General features: G+C 58.4%; 1 protein-coding gene and 1 long non-coding RNA gene across 2 annotated transcripts; one reads left to right on the top strand and one right to left on the bottom strand.

Moving 5' to 3' along the window:
- The first annotated feature begins 212 nt into the window (after positions 1-212).
- On the top strand, positions 213-10,461 carry LOC109380429 (uncharacterized). Its single transcript, XR_002123473.1, has 3 exons — positions 213-372; positions 7,131-7,351; positions 8,138-10,461. It is a non-coding gene; the product is annotated as an uncharacterized LOC109380429 (long non-coding RNA).
- A 103-nt stretch (positions 10,462-10,564) lies between these two features.
- On the bottom strand, positions 10,565-15,837 carry LOC109380453 (ral guanine nucleotide dissociation stimulator-like). The gene is made up of 5 exons (XM_019638011.1): positions 15,618-15,837; positions 13,675-13,783; positions 12,629-12,821; positions 11,972-12,031; positions 10,565-11,135 (listed from the first exon to the last, which is right to left on the bottom strand). The coding sequence occupies exons 1-5, from the start codon at positions 15,648-15,650 to the stop codon at positions 11,078-11,080; spliced, it is 453 nt and encodes a 150-aa protein (XP_019493556.1). The 5' UTR covers positions 15,651-15,837; the 3' UTR covers positions 10,565-11,077.
- Positions 15,838-18,475: the final 2,638 nt, after the last annotated feature.

Here is an 18,475-nt window from a genome sequence, read left to right as displayed (position 1 = left end):
CCAGGGATCAGAGATGGAAGGGCCCGGGGACACGGGCTCCTCCAACGCCGGGTCCTGCAAAGCTTTAAGCTGTGAACCAGGCTGGCTTAGCCACCTTTGTTCCCTGCTGCCTCATGACCCCTCTTAGCGGGGATGTTCTCATCCTCCGAAGCCCGAGCTTTTCAGCTAAGCTGCTCCCTGGGGAACCCATAAGTCACATAGATATATAAAGCCACCGCCCTCATGGGAATCACAACCCAAAGTGGCCCCACACAGGCAACAAATTTCGGGAGCTAGTCACAGACCCAGACAGATAAGAGGGCACGACCCCACAGGCTTCGCCCCGAGAGAGACCCTGGGAGTCATGCAGCCAAGGAGGCCTTCTGGGAGGAGGTGAGCTTTCTCGGGATGGAAGGGGTGACCTGGTCAGTTGGGCAGACGGTTGGGTGAGTGGAAGGAAAGTGCTGGGGAGAGGATGACTCGTAACAGGTCTGCTTATGAGAGTGGAGGGCAGGTGAGGCCCAGAAAGAGATGAGGTGATAAGGTCACCTGGTCTGCTATGGAAGAGCCACCTGTTCTGTCCTTAAGGTCAGAGAGCTAGTGATGGTTTGCTGCTACCAATAAGCCGGGATTGAGCAAGGGTCAAGTGAAGGAGAAGGAAAGTGGGGTTCAGGAGAGTCACGCGCCCTCATTAGCTCAGAGCCGACCTGGCATGCGCCCTTGGAGGGGACGTGTGTGACCTCACACTCAGGGGCGTGTGTGTGCTCACACGCACACGTGGTCTCGGCTGTCCCCCTGTGTGTTTCTGAGTGTCGGAGGCAGGTGTTTCATCTATTCAGCAAATACCTCTGAGCACCTTCTCTGCGTGGGCCTCGGAATACAGAGGCGAGCCCGCCACAGCCCCCAACAGACATCACATGGCCAGTGACAAACTGCCACTCCTGCTCCCCGAGGGGGAGGGGCCGACAGAAGGCGGGGAGCTGCGGGGGCCGGGAAGAGCAGTGCCAGGTGAGTTGGCTCAGGTAAGCTTTGGAAGACCCTGGAGAACTTTGAGCTCATCCTAAGGGTTATGGAGGTTTGTTTAAGCTGAGGGTGGTGACAGGATCCAAATTGTGTTTTCAAAACTCGCTCTGGTGCACGGCAGAAAGGGAGCCGTGGAGGGTGGACGTGAGAGGCAGGGCTCAGCCCCCACCCCACGCTGTTCTTTCTTACAGTGGGGGCCCTGGGCTCCCGGGGACGTCCTGAACCCTATGCCGCGTGGTCCCAAGACAGGGAGGGGCACCTTCTCTGCATGTCACGTGCCCCCGTTGGCCCCCAGGGAGTGGGCAGTTCCTCCCTGAAGCCTGGAGATGGCCAGCAGACCACACCGGCTGCTCTGCCCTGTGCCACACTGGGCACATGCATACATCTCCTTGTAATAAGATGAAAACTTCAGGAGTCTCAGGAACGGAGATGAGCCAAATGGCTTTCCCCCGCCTTCTAGCCTCTGCCCTTTGTCTTCTATCACACGGAATACCCAACAGCATTCTGTGCCTGGCACAGAGGTGGGCATCTTCAACCGTGTGACGGGCCCTGGGTCAGACGTGGTGTTGCTCCTGAGAAGGGAGGGGCCAGAGGGGGGCCCCAGCCCTCAGTTCAGCCCCTTCTGGAAATTTCCAGGCTACCAGTTGAGCCAACGCAGGGTGTCCTCCAGTGTTCTTGCCCAGTACCCAGATTTCAGCCAGTGTTGACCCTCTCACACTGCCTTTCCCGGTGGCATCACCTAGTACGCCTCCTGGTAGGCATTGCCTTTGGGAAGTAAGGAATGAGTCGCTGCCTTCGTCACCTGAGGTGGAAACTGAGGCCCAGATGGGGACACAGCTTGCCCCTGGGACCCCTCGCTCCCGCTGGCCATCAGAGACCAGGGCCCTGGGGGTGACAGCCTGTGACATCATCCCCTGCCTCGGGTCCCGAGGGCAGTATGGTGCCTTCCTTGGGTTCAGCTGTCCTCCCTTTGGCACCAACTTCTGAAATTCCCAGAAGCCTAGCTACACGCAGCTGGTGGTAAAGATCAGACTGAAACCCCATCCCTGCCCAGTGGCCTGGCCCTGGGCCACGGTGCCACAGGAGGGCGCCACAGGGGGGCCCAGGCCGAGGCCGGGCAGGGAGCGAGGCTGGGCCTTTTGGGCCCTTCACGTCCTTGGGAGGCCCAGCCATGAGGAGGAAAGGTGGCTGTCAGTCTCCTGCATAAGAAACACAAGGACAGGACCCTGCCCGGGGGACTGGAGAGGGGACCATCCCTGCCCTCTGGGGGCTCCTCCGCCAATGAGGAATGGCCCCTGCCCTCCCGACAGTAAGAGGGGCACAGCCCCTGTCCTCAGAGAGCTCCCGCCTGGTCGGGGAGACATCATCTCCACCGTCAGGCCCCCAGTAAATGGTGTCTGCCATGCTGTGACAGCCCTGACAGCCATCTGTCGTGACAGGTAGAGATGGAGACGTGTGTGCATTAAGCGTCCACAGTGGGTGACTCAGCTGGGCCCTTGGTATCACTGTGTTGTTTAATTAACTCATTTACTGTTTCCGCTGGGTTGTAGGGAGGTGGATTGCAGGTGTCTCTGCCTGGCTGACTCCTTGTCACTTGCTTGGGACCTCCTGTGATTATCCAAAGCAAAGCAGCTAGCACTCACTGATACTGAATTGATCCACCATGTATTTGTTTACTGGCTCTCTACCCAATTTGAAGTGTAAGCCCCCTGAGACGGCGATTCTGTTTTGTTCACTGAGTTGAGGATAGTGCTTGGCGCTCATTGTTTAAAGGCACGCTCCCCTCCTTCCCCCACAGAATCTGCAAGCAGTCTCCCTAGCCGGGGGGAGACAACCCCACCACCCGTGCTTGATGTTAAGCGGGCTCGTTTGGAGGCTGCTCCCTAAATGCAATGACAAAGATACAGGAAAGAAGGTGGCCACGCGTCTCTGTATAATAAGGCTGGAAGATGGGGAACAGAGAGGCTCCAAAGAGGGACAACGAGGCTCGGAGCGGGGCTCACGCAGCCCACTTGGGAGCAAGCTGTCAGGAGGGTGGTTCGTCCTAGCCTCGCACTCAAGGGCTGAAGGCGGAGCTCAGGATGTAGGGTGAACGGACGGCCCCTTGCTCACATCAGCCCAAACACCATTGTTACCAAACCGTTACACAGACACCAAAGCGACACACTCCCCCAGCTCTGCACGGAGATGGACGTTTGAAGACACCAAGGGAGCCACAGTCAATAGTCCAAACTCACTGCTCTGTATTATCTTGGTTCGGGAGCAACAATCAGGGGTGCAGCTACCCAACCAGAATATCAGATGTGAAGTGCGACCGGAAATGCCCATTGAGTGCAGGAGTGTGCCAAGTAAGAGCGACAGCCCTGTTTGGCTATGCACCAGGCATTGGTCTCCACACAGGTGGACACGCCAAGCCCACGGGGACCTGCGGTTTCAGATAAATACCCCTTGAGCACCTCCAAACGTTTTCATCGTAATTCATTTCCACCCACTTGGTTTCTCAAACACGGCTGCAAACGAATATTCGGTTTCTCTTCTAAAGATTAAAGCCCACATTCTGGGAAGTGTGAGCTGTGGCCAGAATCCAGTGAGTGATAGCATGGTCAGGTGGATGTGACCTTTACTGGGAAAATAGCTGAGCGCCCTGACCTAGTGCCAGACGCCATGCTGGACCGTCCCGTAAGGCGAGATTCCTCCCTGCAGTTTGCAGAGAGGAATCTGACCCAGCAAGAGGTGAAGTGACTTAGGTCACAGAGGGAGCCCTGATACGGTGGCAGAGCTGGGAGTGGGTCCAGGCAGACGCGTCTCTTTGCTTCTCCAAACTTGGGTTCGTCCTATTGGTTCAACAAGGGCGATCTAGGTCTGCTTGACTGCAATCCTGTTCCACCCCCCGTACGAACTTCCTCCTGGAGAACCAGAAAAGACAGACAAAAAAGAAAGAAGGGAGGGAGGAGGAGAGAGAAAGGGAGAAAGACCCTACCAAAACAAACAAACAAACAAAAAAGAAAAAGAGAATTCCAGCAGGAAGCGCGGTCAGCGCCAGTCACGAGGGAAGGCGACAAGCCCCTCTGGTTTGCGGGCCGGGGGCACCTTTGGTACTGTTCCTTCCAGATGCTCAGCCGGCATCAACAAGCGGTCTCAGGACACGGACTGTGTGCCTCTCTTATGCCCTCACTTCCTTCTCTTTAAACTGCCATGCATTCTGCCATCCCTGCAGCTAATTCTCAAAAATGCCCCCGGCAGTGCCTGGGCTCCACCAGAGACCTCGTCCCAGGGGCCACCTGTCAACCAAGGTCGTTAGATGCTGGCTCCTGGGAGATTGACAGGAGCGCCTGGGTCTCATTAATACGCAAGGCGGAAAAGGGCTTTGCTCTCTGGTGACTGGCTTGTGCCCCTGGAGAAACTCAATCAGGAACCAGTTGACAGGGCGCCAGCATGGTGGCTCCATGGAGCTGGGAACCTGGAGACCGAGGGCCGCTCTTGGTCCAGCCTTGCGTCCATCCTGGAGATGGTAGCTCGTGGTCGCGTCCTCCAGGACAGCCTGGTCGTCTCTTGTCCCTTGATTGGACAGGGCGAGGGAAGCTGCTCTGGGGTTACCTTGTCCGATGGGCTTCCCTCTGTCCCCACGATGGTCCCGCCGATGACACAAGGCGGGCTTCCCCTGGCCTCCTGCACCTGGCCACGCGTTACCTCTCTGCAGGAGGCTGGGAGAAGAAGGTGTGACCTCAGAGCTCCTGGGCGCCACCCTCAGCATCCTCTACAGAAACTACGGGGATGAAAAAGCCGCTCTGACACTGTGGGCAGCGTAAGAATTTAAAGGAAGAAAGTTTTCATGGCCTGGCTGACTTTCTGAGATCAGTGTAAGATGAACTTAGGCTGGAAGGACCACGACCACGAGCTAAGTATAAACGGAAACCGAGGAGAGCTTTGGGAAAATGGCTTGAACGGCTAGTGATATTATTTCCTGGTCTACATGGGAGACATTTGTGATCTTCTAGAAGAGCTGGCACAGGGCTCTATCCCAGGAGTTGCAATGATGCAGAAAATTGTGGCTATAATTTGCAATTATAGTCACATTTCCCAGGCATATGACTACAGCCTCGTCTGAAACTTGTTGAACATCAGTTTCCTCGTTGATGAGAGGGGGTGACACTGGGAGGGGCCTAGACACTTGGCTCAGCCAGGTCCAGGTTGAATGATCACTTTTACTACGCGGAGGCCAGGCCGTCAGGCCGGGAGCCTGGAGAGGCCTAAGCAGAGGGGAGGTGGGAGATTTTGTCAGAGGCGTGAGGGAGGGGTGAGTCATCACCAGGGACACACACACTCACACACACACACCTGGGGACCAGGAAACTCAGTCTCAAGACCGGAAGTCCTTCCGTTCTTGCCTCACCATCCTGCTCCCAGGTCTGACCTAGAGAGACGGAAGTCTCCTGAAAGCATTTCTGTCCCAGCCCCGTATACCTCCGAGGACTGTGTTCTAGTCCTTCCAGGGGAACGTCCCTTGGCTGCCGCTGAGCCTGTTTGAGGTCGCTCCCTCTGCCCTGCCTCTAGGTCGTTTTGCTTCTGCCGGGAATCATTGTCCCAAGCTTGTTGGAGGCTTTGCTCTGTCAGAAAGCTTCCTGGTGAATTCTTCTTGACCTGTTTGCCTCCTGCCCTCCCCCCACTCCCTCTGCGTCCGCTCCAACATCACACGACGCAAGGACACTGGCCCAAGAGTGGCCTGGGCCTTGTCCCTGTGCCGTGCCCCACGCGGGGACACAAGCCCCGCGAGGCCCCCGAGGAAAGGACCTTCTCCTTCTCCCTCTGGTTGTCCCCACAGCACCGTCATGGGTTCTGCCCAGGAATTACTCATCTCTGGGGGTATTGCCAGATCGGATCCTTGAGCAGAGGCCTGAGCAGAGCAAGCATATCGCATGTTTACGAGTGCCTCCGTGGTGGGAGGAGGGTAAGGTGTCCGGTTCGGCACTGCAGGCACTGGGGTTAAGCTCCTCGCCCACCAAGGCCAACGTCAGAACTTGAGACTGACCTTCTCTATTGAAAGAAGCTATACACAAGGGCCCTTGACTGATTGGGGAAGGTTTAGCACCTCTCAGCTCAAGTGTGTCATAAGCTGCCTGGGCTGTTAATTGCTTTGTCAGCTTTCCTGCCAGGGGCACTCACAGCTGAGGACAAAGGTGGGAGGAACCTACAAGAGCATGGACTGGGGGGCGGCAGGTCTCTGATGCCAGGGAGTTGGGGACCCCCTGGAGTCAAAGGGAACCTGGGCACCCCGGGAGGTGACACATGAGAAGAAAGTGTCAGGGAGAGAAGGAGAACGACATATTTGTTTGGAGTCTATTTTTAATACCCCGTAAATATGTCTTGCTTGTAACGAGGCCTGGCTGAGCTGCCAGACCAGCTCTCTCCAGTGGTCCCCCGAGAATACCTCGGAGCTTATCCCATGAAAGGCACAAAGCCCTGCAGTCGAGAGAGAGCCACTCCCCAGTCACAGGCCTGGCGCTGCCCGGGGGCCGTGACCGGCCTGTGACAGAGAGCCCCAGAGGCAAGGGCTCTGCAGGGGGCCCAGAAGGCTGGTCTGCCAGAGCTCCGGGCCTGGCCCAGGTAGATCTGAGGCCCAGAGTCTCCACTCGGAGGCGTGTGGACGTCCGGGACGCCGAGCACACAGCTGGGGCGGAGGCTGGGGGAGGCTGTGTCCTGGCTAGGGAAGCTTGCAGCCCAGAGCTGGCTCTGCCACCAGCTGTGTGCCCTGGGGCACGTCGCCACCCCACCTGGGCCTCTGCTTCCTTGTCTGTTACGTGAGGGACTCGGTGCAGCGATGCCTGGCCTTGCCCTCTAAGCAGCACAACTTACCCTTGGCGCTGAGGACAGCCCCCCGGACAGAGGTCGTACCCTGGGCCTTCCTCCCACACAGGCCCCTGCACACCAGCGGCCACCCCCACTCGCCTCCCCCACTCCTGACCAAGCAGTTAGGCTGGTTTCTTTCAAGTCAATTACAGGCTTTTTAAAGAATGAACTCGCATTCCTGGGCGGGCAGACACCCGAGCTGGGTGTGAGATTCACAGACAGACAGAGCCTCCACCTCTGACCCATTTCTACTCTTCTGGTCTCTCTTTTATCCTTAAAAGGCGGTGGGATGCATGGAATTTGGTGTCACCCATCGACCAGGTGTGAAGCTGAAGCCTAGACAGAGGCCGTGACGTAGAGAGAGGGGCAGTTCTGAGATGTGTCCGAGAGCGTCTGGTCCCTCCCTGAGGCCCTGTCCCTGAGGCCCTGGGGACCGAGAGGAAAGCCTCCAAAACTACCAACCCCGCCAGCTTTGAGCACAATGTGAGGGGTGTAATGTGAAGTGAGTATATGTAAAACTGTGGATCAGTGTCTCTGTGTTGCTATGTCTCCTGGGATCACCAGGACCCAGGGAAGCTGGCAAGGACGCCAGCGGTGACCTCAGGGCTCAGCTGGCACCTGGGGCCATTGCCCAGGACACCCCCGCAGTAGCCGAGCTCATTTTCTGCAGCCTTTTGCTTCTAGCCCGCACCCAGGCAGGGGGCCAGCGTCTGCAGCCCGGGACGTCCCCACGGGGACCATCTCAAGTCCTCCCACACGCACCCCCAGGAGATTTGTCCCCCAGGCTCTTCCGGCCTCAGCCCCATCTGGGTGGGTGGCCGGCTGGAGGGCGGATGCCCAGGGAGATGGGCCACATTTCTCCCCGGGGTTAATTACCTCAGGAGGGAACCTGAGCTGTGCCTGTGTCTGTACAACAAGCCTTGTCGCCTGGTGGGGTAATCTCCATCTTTCTCAGGTGACAGCTGCTGGCCCGGGACAGAAATGTCCTCATTGTGAGGGTGGCACCTCCCCCAGAGGCTCTAGACCAGGACACAGCCTCCCAGGGTGGGCTGAGCAGGGACTGATGGCTGGAGTGTGAGGTCACTGGGGGTCGGGCCACATCAGGGCCGGCAAGGTCCCCTCCTTGGCCGGCCCCACCCCGTTCAGCCCAGTGCACTGCGCTTGCCTTTTCCGAGTACACGGGGCAAACATTTAACCTTTCCATTTTTGCGCTGGCTTAATAAGTCTTGGCATCCAGCTCAGGGCTTGACACGTCGTAGGCACCTGATGCCTGTTTGCTGATTCACAGGTCCGTCCACTTGTCCGTCTTCCAGGGGAGTCGTGTTCTCAACCCTGTCGGCATTTTTACCACGCAGTTAAGGCAAGTGTCACATGTGCTGCCGGTAAGAATGTCAGCACGCACATGTTGCGTTCCCCACTTTTAACGACAAGCTAGCATGCATCGAAGATGGTTCCTGTATCAAACGCATCGTCTGTGTCTTGAGCTCTGCTGTGCTCTCCTGAGAGAGGACACAGGCTGGAGATTGCAGAGGACGCTGTTTGGCCCTTCTTCTGGTTTCACCTTGAGGATGACCTTGGGCTGACCATCAAGGCCTCCTGACCTTTCTTGCCAAGAGGCCGGTGGAGGACTAGTTAGGTCCGTGAGACTGGCTCCCCCTTTGACTTTGAATATAGGACAGTAACTGAAGGACAAGCAGAGCCCATCCACAGCCAGCTCACCTGACTGGGTCTTGTCCACCAGCCGTGTCCCGGCCTGGCCAACTCAACTGGTCCTCGGAGAAGCCTTCCCTGACCTCCCGGGCCGCGGCCTCCTGCACTTGCTGTCTGCACAGCCCTAGTCAGAGGTGTGTGATGGTTGGAGGTCTGTATCCCACCCCCAGCGTCTCCTGAGGTCAGAGCCCTGCACCCCAGGCCTCGTGGGCACGCCGTGGGCACCTTACGCTTTGTTGAAAGAAGAGGCTGTAGAATCTGAGGGCTTCGCCTCCAATCTCATCAGCTCTGCCGCAGTCCTAGGTGTGTGACAGTCACAATTGTCCCCCCGCCCCCACACTCAGCACTGCTCTGCCCACCAGAGGACACGGGGGCTGTCCTGACGTCTCCCCTCTCACCTCCCTATTGGAACTTGAAATCCTGGGCACTTGCATCTGCCATGATCCCAGAGGAACTTGGCTCGTTTACTGGTCACCTTAGTTTCAGGTTTGGGGCTGTTCTGTGCATTATTTGGTTTACCTGTCAGCAAACCCCCAGGCAGCTCCCATCCTCGCGGTCCCCGTCCACCAGGCAGCAGGGCGTCCCCCATCCGCTGTGCCCTGTGCTGCTGTCAGACCTCCACAAACCCGCTTGTGCACCAGCGCCCTCCCCTGCAAAGCAAGGACTCGGCTCCACTGGGTGGCTGAGACCACGAGCACACAGGTTCCTTCCCACCTGTGCGTCACACACCGGCCTTCCCATTCCTTCAGCTTGCGGCTCAAGGCTCAGGGCCTCTTCACCGTCGTCTAGTCCAAGGCCACGGAGGCACAGAGTTGCTGAGTTGCCGAGCACGTGGCCGGCTCACACGGATGTTAAGTGGAGCTCAGATGCACCCCGAGGCCAGCACACTGGACGAGAGAGTGCTGTGGGGACAACCAGGCCGGGAGTGGCTAAGATGAGAGCGTTGCAGGGCAGCCCCAGTTCCGGTAACTCAGATCCCTGAAGAGCAAGGGGTCCAGGCTGGCTAAGCAGATTGAACAGGACACGTGGGGTGACAATGGAGAGGCAGGCAGGGGCCCGGAGTGCCGGTTGGAAGAATTCCAGGGACATGGGGCACCACTGAGGGATTCGGCCCGGGGCGTGATGTGGTCAGAGCCGCGTCTCAGACCCCTGCAGTGGTTCCTGGGTGCTCCTGCCAGTGGTGGCTCCATGCGTCTCCCTCTCCCCAAGCTGCTTGGGAGCTGAGATGAGCTTTTCCTTCTAAATACCTCAGTGTCGCAAGTTAGCCCATTTCCTAGTTATGGAGGCTTAACTGGTGTTTGCTTTCATCACGTGATCAGACACCCCACAGCGGTGACCCTTACTGTGCGTCTGCCCCAGGGGGACCCAAAGCACCTGTCTCGGCCTTTTGTCACTTCCCAATGGAAAGGTGACTGCACCCCGCTTTACGTGGGTTTGTGCTTGGAGACTTGAGCCCTTCCTTAAGAAAACCTTTATGGTTCCTGCCGCTCGTGTCGTCATCACAGAAGTGGTCCCCATCCCAAGGCACTGAAAAATGTTTAATGTTGGGGCTTCCTTTCTTACACAGAATCTTTGCCTCCTAGGGATTTTTCTTCTCAATAAAAAAGTGTTATTTTTATTAAAATCAAAAAACAGTCAGCCTCCTCATCTACTAGGTTGTCAGACACAAAAGGCTACATAAGGCAGGATTCCACTTATATGAAAAATCCAGACGAGATAAGCACCTGGAGACAGAGAGATTGGTGCCCATCAGGGGCTCGGGGGGAGGACGGGCTGGCTACTAGGTACGGGGTTTGTCTTTGATGAGAACGTTCCAGAACTATAGCGTGGCCGTGATATGACGTGGCGGCTGCAAGAGACGGCGAATGTGCTCAACTGCCGCTAGAATGTACACTTGGAAGGGTCACAGGGTTAATTTTATTTAAATTACATTTTATTGTAACGTTAAATTTTATTAAAAATAAATTCTATCTTAACTGAATATGATGAGAAAAACACCGTAAAACTTGAAGTTGATTGTCAGGTAAACACAAAGACTTTTCAAAATGCCATTGGAGAGGAGGAGAAAGAGCTGTCTGGTGTGACTGCACACACTCGAGCCATCACAGGGGCCGAGGTGAGCCGCCGAGGCGACGCAGATGCCCCCGGGAAGGCTGTGCCCTCAGCCTGCCCCAGCTCTGCGGGGGGCATGGGAGTGGAAGTTGGCACTGGCTCTGTGGACCCGAGAAGACTACAGACGATCAGCATGGCTGCAGCACCGCCTCCAGGAAGCCTGCCCGGGTTGCAGTCCCAGCCAAGCCCCAGCCTCTGGGAGCTCTTGTCGCTGTGGCCCCGCCCAGAGCCTCCCCTCACGCCCATGTCACCCCTCCAGGACTGCTTCACCCTCTGTGTCCTCCTGGGCGGGTTTAATGTGCTCCAGCTCTGAGAGGAGCAGTTGGGCCTGGTACTCCAGGTCTGAGCCCGGGAAGTTGAGCCCTAAGTAGGCCACAAGCATCTTCAGGCAGGGAAACCCTGGGGGCTAGAAAAAGTCCTCAGGGTACCAGTTCAGCCAGATGGCCAGGATGGACGACAGGGCCCTAGGGAGAGACAGGTGGGCAGCGGGGCCTGAGGCCTGGCCTTTCCCCGGACCGCCGTGTGGGCTCTGCGGCCCTGTGCCTCCCGCCTCCGTCCACCCACGAGCCCCTCCTGCCCCTCTGCACCGTCAGCCTGGCAGTCCTGACAGAGACACGCTTGGTCACTCAGGAGGGACTGGCACCAAGCCCACGTAACTGAGAGCTCTTGATCAATGGTGTGACCACCTGTCCCCTCCTTCAGGGAAGCCTGGCACCCCGTCAGCGTCCCTGTCCCCTTGCCACGGGAATGTCAGCTCCAGAGGGCAGGGAGGGGTGGTGTCTGCTCTGTTAATTGCACTCATTGGCACACAGTAGGTGTTCCATGAATATCTGACCGATGGGACAACAAACAGACTGCCTCCTGCCCCGCTCCCAGGCCATCCTAGCCCCCACCTGCTGCCTGGTTTACTAGGGACCCTGTGGGTCCTCTTCTGCCACTGATACTCATCTCCCACGGTGGGGGGGGGGCACCAGCCAAGCGCCTGATGTTGAGATTCTACCAGCTTAGTGAGCAGGACGCTCCCCACACCCCCCGTTCTGGGTCCCAGGATGGGCCTGGGACGGAACAGGGACGGGCTTTCTTAGGGGCTGACTCTGTCCACGGGCCACCCCAGTGCTCCCCCACGGCGCCTGAGGCCACAGCCACAAGCTCTCTTTGACTGATTTCCTCTTTTCTAGGAGAAGTCCTCGGACCTCTCCCTCTTGCAGAACCCCCTGGACGTGCGGGATGCAGGGTTCTGCCAGCACCCCCAATTCACAGTCCCCACACTCCTCGTGGTTCAGATCCAAAGCCCACTCACATTTTCATCTGGTCCAGCGGCCCACCGTCCTCTTCTGAATGTGGGAGGCAGCAGCCGTACCTACAGGGGGCCAGGAAGACGCCACATGGACCGCCCTGTGGACGCCGCCTGCCTGTGCAGCTTAGGGCGACTGTGTCACCGGCCTAGAAGCCCGCTCTGGAGGGCAGGGCTGCCGTCTGCTCTGGGCCCTGGACCCCAGTAAGTGCCTGTCTGGAAACGTGCCTGCACCTAGTGGGGCTCCGATACATTTGCTGAATGCATGAGCCCCAACCAGCCCCATTGCAGATACCTGGGGGAGCCTGGGGCCTCCCTGCTCACCCCTGGGATCTGTGATTTCTGTTCTGGCTCCCAGGACAGAGACCCCATGGAGCCTCCAATCTCCTTTTCAATTGAGAAGTCAGCCCAGCCCAAGGCCCCAGGGACCGTGAGGAAGAGGAAGAAAAAATGGCCAATTATCTCAGCCACAGCCCCTCCAGCTGACCTCTCCACAGGGCAGACATGCAGGGAGCACCCTCCAGGCCCCACTGAGGCCCTGCAATAACCCCATGGCATTGGTCCTCTGTCCACCCCGCTGTGCAGAGGAGCAAACAGACTTCCGAAATCTCACAGCTAGCAGGTGGCCGAATGACCACTGTGCCGGCGGGGCGGGGTGCTCACCTTGTAAATAGAGTGTCCAGCACCTGTTGGGTGGTGGCAAAGGTTCTATAACTTCCCAGAAAGGTGGGGACGAAGGTGGGGTCCCCGCCCAGGAAGGCAGGCACCAGCTGCTCCACCAGCCTGTCCAGCCGGTGTGCCCGGGCGGTCCACATCATGCAGGGCTTGTGTTTGCTCGTGCCTGATGCGTTTTCCCCTGGGAAAGGCGGGGACAGAGGAGGGACATGCAGTCAGAGGCAGCACCATGGACCCCCAGGAGGGTGAGGGCTGGACTGCAGACCAAACCCCTCAGCCCCCTCAGTGACTGGCAGCAGGAGGCGGAACACGAGCGCTGGCAGGAGAGAAAAGCTCCTGGCATTAAGGAAACTCCGAGGTGGAACGGCTTCACGTCCGGCGGCGTCGGCCATGGCCTTGGCTGAGGATGGATGGCACCTCCCTGCATTAACCGTGCCATCCCTGTAATTTCTGTCAAAACAGCCCATTCTGAGATGAGAACACAGAGGCTCTTGCTGGGGTGGGAGGGGCCGGGACGTGAGGACTGTGGGGTGTTTGGGGCTGCACTGTTGCAATGGCGACAGCAGGGGGTTATGTCAAGGTTCCGTAGCAGTGAACGGCTGGCTCGCCATGGTAACCGGTCCCCTTCCTGGTATGGTGTGCCACCTGGGGAGGCCCAGCTCCTGGCCTGGAGGGTCACAGCACATGGCAGAGCTGTAGACATGGTCCTTTTGGGGGAAAAGCACCCCTGCTAATCACGGTGAGGGGTGGGCAAGGGTAGCCAGGCCAACGTGGACGCCTGGGGACAGGCGTTAGAACAGCAAAATCTGTACGGAAATGCACACTCTTGACTGAAATGAGATAGAAAAGTCTCTTCTGGGATATGCGGGCGGTGACTTCGCCTCTGGCCCAGGAAGGGGCTGGGCAGTGAGGGTGGGCTGGGGAGGAGATGGGGACCCAGGTTCCTTGGGGAGCAGGGCTCTGGGAGGGAGCCCAGGGCCCCCTTGGAGCATATGGGGTCCCGGATGTTGGGTGTACTCAGCACCTGCACTCACCCCAAGCCTGTGCCAGTCTCTTGGTGGTGGGGGGCACCTGCCTATCCTTCGGGGGGATGGAGCCGAGGACCCCATCGGTCAGCTCCTGTCCAGTCTCCTGCGTGGAGCTCTGTAGAGACAGTGTCCGGCCACCTCAAGCCCTGTGTCTTTGCTGGTCCTCAGACCCTGTGACTCTTTCCACCCCAGACACACACAGACCTCCACAGGGGGTGGAAAACATGACCGCCGGAGGGCCCCGAGTTCCCGCTGGCAGAGAGGAGTCCCCGCAGGAAGTCCCTCTCCACCCTGCCAGGCCTGTCCTGGGGTGTGATGGCGACAGGGCCGCCAGGCTCCCCACCGCCCAGCAGCCTGCTGCTTGCCAGGCGCCTCCCTTTCCTGGCCCTCTTCCCCCCGCCTGAGGGTACGCGGCGTGGGGGCTGCCCAGGGGTGGCTCACCGAGGTGGCCTGGCCTGGGCTGGCCTGACCGAGGTCGCCCTGTGTTTCTCTAGGGGACCTCCTGTTAAATGGCCAGAGGCATCGGAGGAGGTGAGAGCGGAACAGGCGCCTGGGAAGGCTCTCACGGCGGGCTTTCCGGCAGCAAGGGCCCCGGTTAGCTGGGACACAGCACGAGAACATCTTGTACCTTCAAGCGTCTCTTGCCAAGTGAGCTACCTACGGGGCTATCACTAGGTGGGTGCCTGGATACGGGGGTTCCAAGTTCTGTTGGGGTCCGTGGTCAAGGAAGTGACATCACTTCCTGGGCTCTCGTCCCCAAGCCCCCTCCTCAAGGAACAGCTAACCAGGTAGCCCCCTGGGCTGCTGAACTCTCAACCCCCTTCTCCACGTAATACCCCATCTGTACACAGTGACCCCAACGCACCCCTCTGCACAGCTCTCCCTGGGGAGGTCTGGGTGCAGCCAGGGTCCCAGGTTTGAGGACACGGACCTGGGTTCAGACTAACTCCTCTTTCTCACCTCTTCTTCACCCTGGATAAGCCATTGTGCCTCTCAGCGCCTGTCTGTCTCCTGCCTGCATAGTGGGGTTATTCTCGCATGTACCCCTAGGGCCGTGCTGTCACGTGTACGTGGCACCTCCAACTTCTTCTCCCTCTCGTCACCTCCTCTGTGTCTGTCCCCGCCCACAGTCCTTACATCTAGCAGGTGTGTGTGTGTGTGTGTGAAAGCCTGGGTGCAGCCAGGACCCCAACTTTGAGGACACTGAGCTGGGTGCAGACTGGCTGCATTCTGACTAGGCTGTGATTCGGAGCAAGGCATGAACCTCGCGGGCCCTTCCACGTCCCCCTCACTGTCTCCCCACGATGCCCACCTCCTGGCGGGCACATCCTCGTGTGATCCCCGCCCCTTACGTGTGGTCTGCATGAGTGACTCCGTGAGAGTGGCAAGGGCTCCAAGGCCACTTCCCAGGTTTGGTTGTGAAAAGTCAGGGCCTACCCACTCGCTCACTGACTTGCGTTCTCTCTCCATCTCTCCCTCTGTCTCCCTCTGTCTCTCTCTCATCTCTCACTCTGGGAAACAGCCTCTGTGCTGTGAGTTGCTACGTGAAGAGGCCCCCTGGCCTAGCACTGAGCGAGGCCAATAGACAGGGAGGAAGTCAGGCCTTCACCCCACACTGAATCCTGCCAAGGCCCCCGGTGGGCTCAGATCCTGAGTGAGACAGGTCCTGCTGCGGCTGACACCGCAGCCCCAGTGCCCTGAGACACACTGGCTGAGGCTCACACCGAGCCATGCTGCAGTCCTCATCCACAGAAAGTGCCAGGTGACAAGTGTTTGTCGGGGAAGCCACGAAGTGGGGGGTAGTGCTGTCGCACAGCGACAGGCCCTGGCCTTGTCCCCTCCCAAGCTCCCTCCAGCCACACCAACCTCCTTTCTAACCTCCTCTCTGTCCAGACCCCTTCTGCCTCCAAGTGTCTGCACAGCCTCGCCTTGTGCCAGGCTAAATATACCTGAGTTCGTGCAGGGCTGGCGCTTCTGGTCATGCTGCTGGAAATATCAATGTCACCTCCGTGTGGCCTTTTCAGCCTCTCACCCAGCAGCCTCCAGCCCTCCTCGTAACACCTGCTGTGTTTCCACTTAGCTTGGCTCTTTCCTCTCACATGTTTTTGTTTTTGTGGTTTTGTCCACCTTCCCCTCCAGACTGTGAGCCCCTAGAGGGCAGGGGCCTCGATGGTTTTCCCAGCACGGGCACAATGTCCGTTCTCAGGGCCCAGGTGCTGTGTGAGCAGACGAGAGGAAGACCCGTGCCACTGGCCGGCTCAGTTGTTAAAGCCAAATTGACGGGTCCTTTTAAGTGACTAGGTTGGTAACTATTTAAGTTGATCCCGTGATTGAAACCTTTTCGTGGGCATATTAAGTTATGCTGAGTTACCGAATAAGCCCCCAAATTTCCGTTGCATGTCACTGTATATTTTTCCACATCACAATGCTGGGTGGCTGTTCAGATTGGAGAGGACAAACTCCTCCTCACGGCTATTCAGGAACCCAGAGTTCTTCCATCATGTGCCTGCTTTCCCCTGGGGCATCACCCCGATCTGCTCCCATCAGCCTGAGGGGACAGAACATAGAGAAATGCACGTGGCCGGGGGGAGGGGGGCGCTGTACCCACCAGGTCTGCAATGGCACACATCAGTCCCTGTCCTCTGCCACTGGCAACAACAAGGTCATATGGCCGCAGGGAGGCTGGGAAATGCCACCCAACTCTGTGCCCCAAGAGGGGAGAGTGGATTTTGATGGACAATTAAAGTTCTCTGACGCAATGAGTAACTCATTGAGAATTCCTGTGTTCCTCAAATCTTTTCTGAGTTTTCGCCATATGCCAAGCACGGTGCTAAGAGCTACATGGAGATATGACGGAGCAGCGCCCGGCCTGGGAGAGGCTTCTGATCTAAAGAAGGAGATGAGATACGGTATGAGGTGCCCAGCATCCTAAGAGAAAAGGATACAGTGAGAGCGCTCTGGCGTTTCAGCAAGTGATTCTAGATTTGGGAGCTGCCTGGAGCTCACAGCGGTTGAACTCCACTTTCAGAGATACACAAGATACGGTTGACGAAGCCCGTAGCAGGCACCCCAGAGGCGGGTCAGCTATGGCACCACGTACGATAAGGGATACTGTGCAGCCATGAGAATCGTCGCCTCGAAAATATTCAAGGGCAGGGATAAGGATTCCTATGAGATGAAAAGTGACTGGGAATACAGGGTGACCCCATTTTTGGACTCTCTCCATGTCTAAATGTAGACGAAAGCGTACGCATATGTTGAGGGGCAGTTTTCTGATTTTCTTAAATGTGTGTTGCTTAACCAGAAGGTTTCCATCAACGTGCTCTGGTTCGAGGTACACTTTTCTTCAGCCAGGTGTAAGGCGCTGTCATGCAGACCAGCTACCCCAACACTTCCCAGCCCCACCCCTGCGGGTGCAGGGATGTGACCTGGTCTGTGTTTCTTGTCCTGGAACCCAGCGCCTGACTCATGAGTTCAATCAACACTCTGAAATACCGGACTTGGGACGAGGCCTGGTGTGAAATTACAAGACAACGACTTCTACTAGAAGACGCCCCAAAGCACTGACTCGTACAGAATTTATTTTGGTCTAACCGCAAGCCTGGGAGGAGACCTGAGTTTGCCGTCGGCTTCTGTGACTGACAGGAGCCTGGGCTCCACGCGCGCCAGCCGCGTCTCGCTCGGCCACCAGGGGGCAGCGTGGGCTGCTCGTGACAACGACGGGGACCCACTTCCCAACTTGACGTTTGCCTTCTTCAGAGCCATCTTAGAGGATTTTGGTTTTTTAAAGGAATATTTGCCTTTCTTCTTCGATTTCATGTGGAAGCTAACGACATCCCCCTCCGCGTACCAAATACAAGGCGACCCGCGGGCTGCAAGAGGCCACTCGTGACACGACACACAAAAGTGTGGGTCCAGCCTGCGTCCCCCTCCGTCCCGTCCTCTCTCCCTCCGCCTGCAAACACCGGTTCTTTGTGAGCGACCTCGGACCGTCCGCGTGACGCACGGGGGCCGTTTCGATCGCGCTGCCTCGTCTTGGTGGGGCGGCTCTCGGGGTAGCCAGGGGTCTGCTCGTAACGCCAGGAAAAGTCCCTGCAACCCGGACACCCGAAGATGGTGACAGGCGGGAGCGCGGTCACGGGGAGGGCGGCCCACGAGCGAGTCGGGAAAACGGCCCAAACGCTGCCTCTCCCTCAACGGCACGTCTAGGTTGTGCGCGAGGACAACGCCCTTCCGTCTGTTTTTGTTGTTATTGTTGTACTCGGCTTATTGTTTCTAAAGCGTTTTCTCTTTAAAACGGCGCGACGGGGCCATCTTAGCCCCTCTCTGAACCCCGAGTTTTATGACGGAGGGCACGAGCGCCGCACGAGGGCCGGACCGCCCCCCCCCCCCGAACGCCCCCTTTTCTTGTCGGCTCGGGGTTGAGAAATGCCTCCCAGTCTCTGGCGCGGGAGCCTCGGCGTCCGGGCGGAAGCGGGCCCCGTTGCCCGGGCGACAAAGCGGCCGCCTGAGAGGCGGCTCCAGCAGCCAATGGAAGCCGGAAGGGGCGGGGCCAGCCGGGTCTCGCGCGGCCGCGGTGGGGCTCGCAGGTGAGCGGACGGGCGTGGGGGAGGGGAGCGGGGGCGTGGGGGTCCCGGGGGGCCCTGGGCGGCCCCAGATCCCGGGCGTGGCGGGCACGGGCCTGGCCGTGGGCCCAGGGCTCCCGGCCCCTGCGTCCCGATGTCGTGGGGCCTGAGATGGCGGCGGGCCGGGGTCGGAGGGCCGGGGCTGGGATCTGGGGTCCCAGGACGCCCCGGAGCCTGGGGAG

Source organism: Hipposideros armiger, unplaced genomic scaffold, assembly GCF_001890085.2.
Source record: "Hipposideros armiger isolate ML-2016 unplaced genomic scaffold, ASM189008v1 scaffold_37, whole genome shotgun sequence".
Classification (NCBI taxonomy): Eukaryota; Metazoa; Chordata; class Mammalia; order Chiroptera; family Hipposideridae; genus Hipposideros; species Hipposideros armiger.
The sequence above is the reverse complement of the archived record's forward strand: the minus strand, read 5'-3'. Positions and strand labels throughout refer to the sequence as shown.

What these genes read in the sequence shown, in the direction of transcription:
- LOC109380453 (XM_019638011.1), bottom strand. Translation starts at nt 15,650, where the DNA reads ATGACCAGAAGCGCCAGCCCTGCACGAACTCAG. An exon ending in CCAGCCCTGCACGAACTCAG is followed by an intron (nt 13,784 to 15,617) that starts GTATATTTAGCC and finishes CTGTCTCTACAG; the next exon opens with AGCTCCACGCAGGAGACTGG. An exon ending in GAGACTGGCACAGGCTTGGG is followed by an intron (nt 12,822 to 13,674) that starts GTGAGTGCAGGT and finishes CGCCTTTCCCAG; the next exon opens with GGGAAAACGCATCAGGCACG.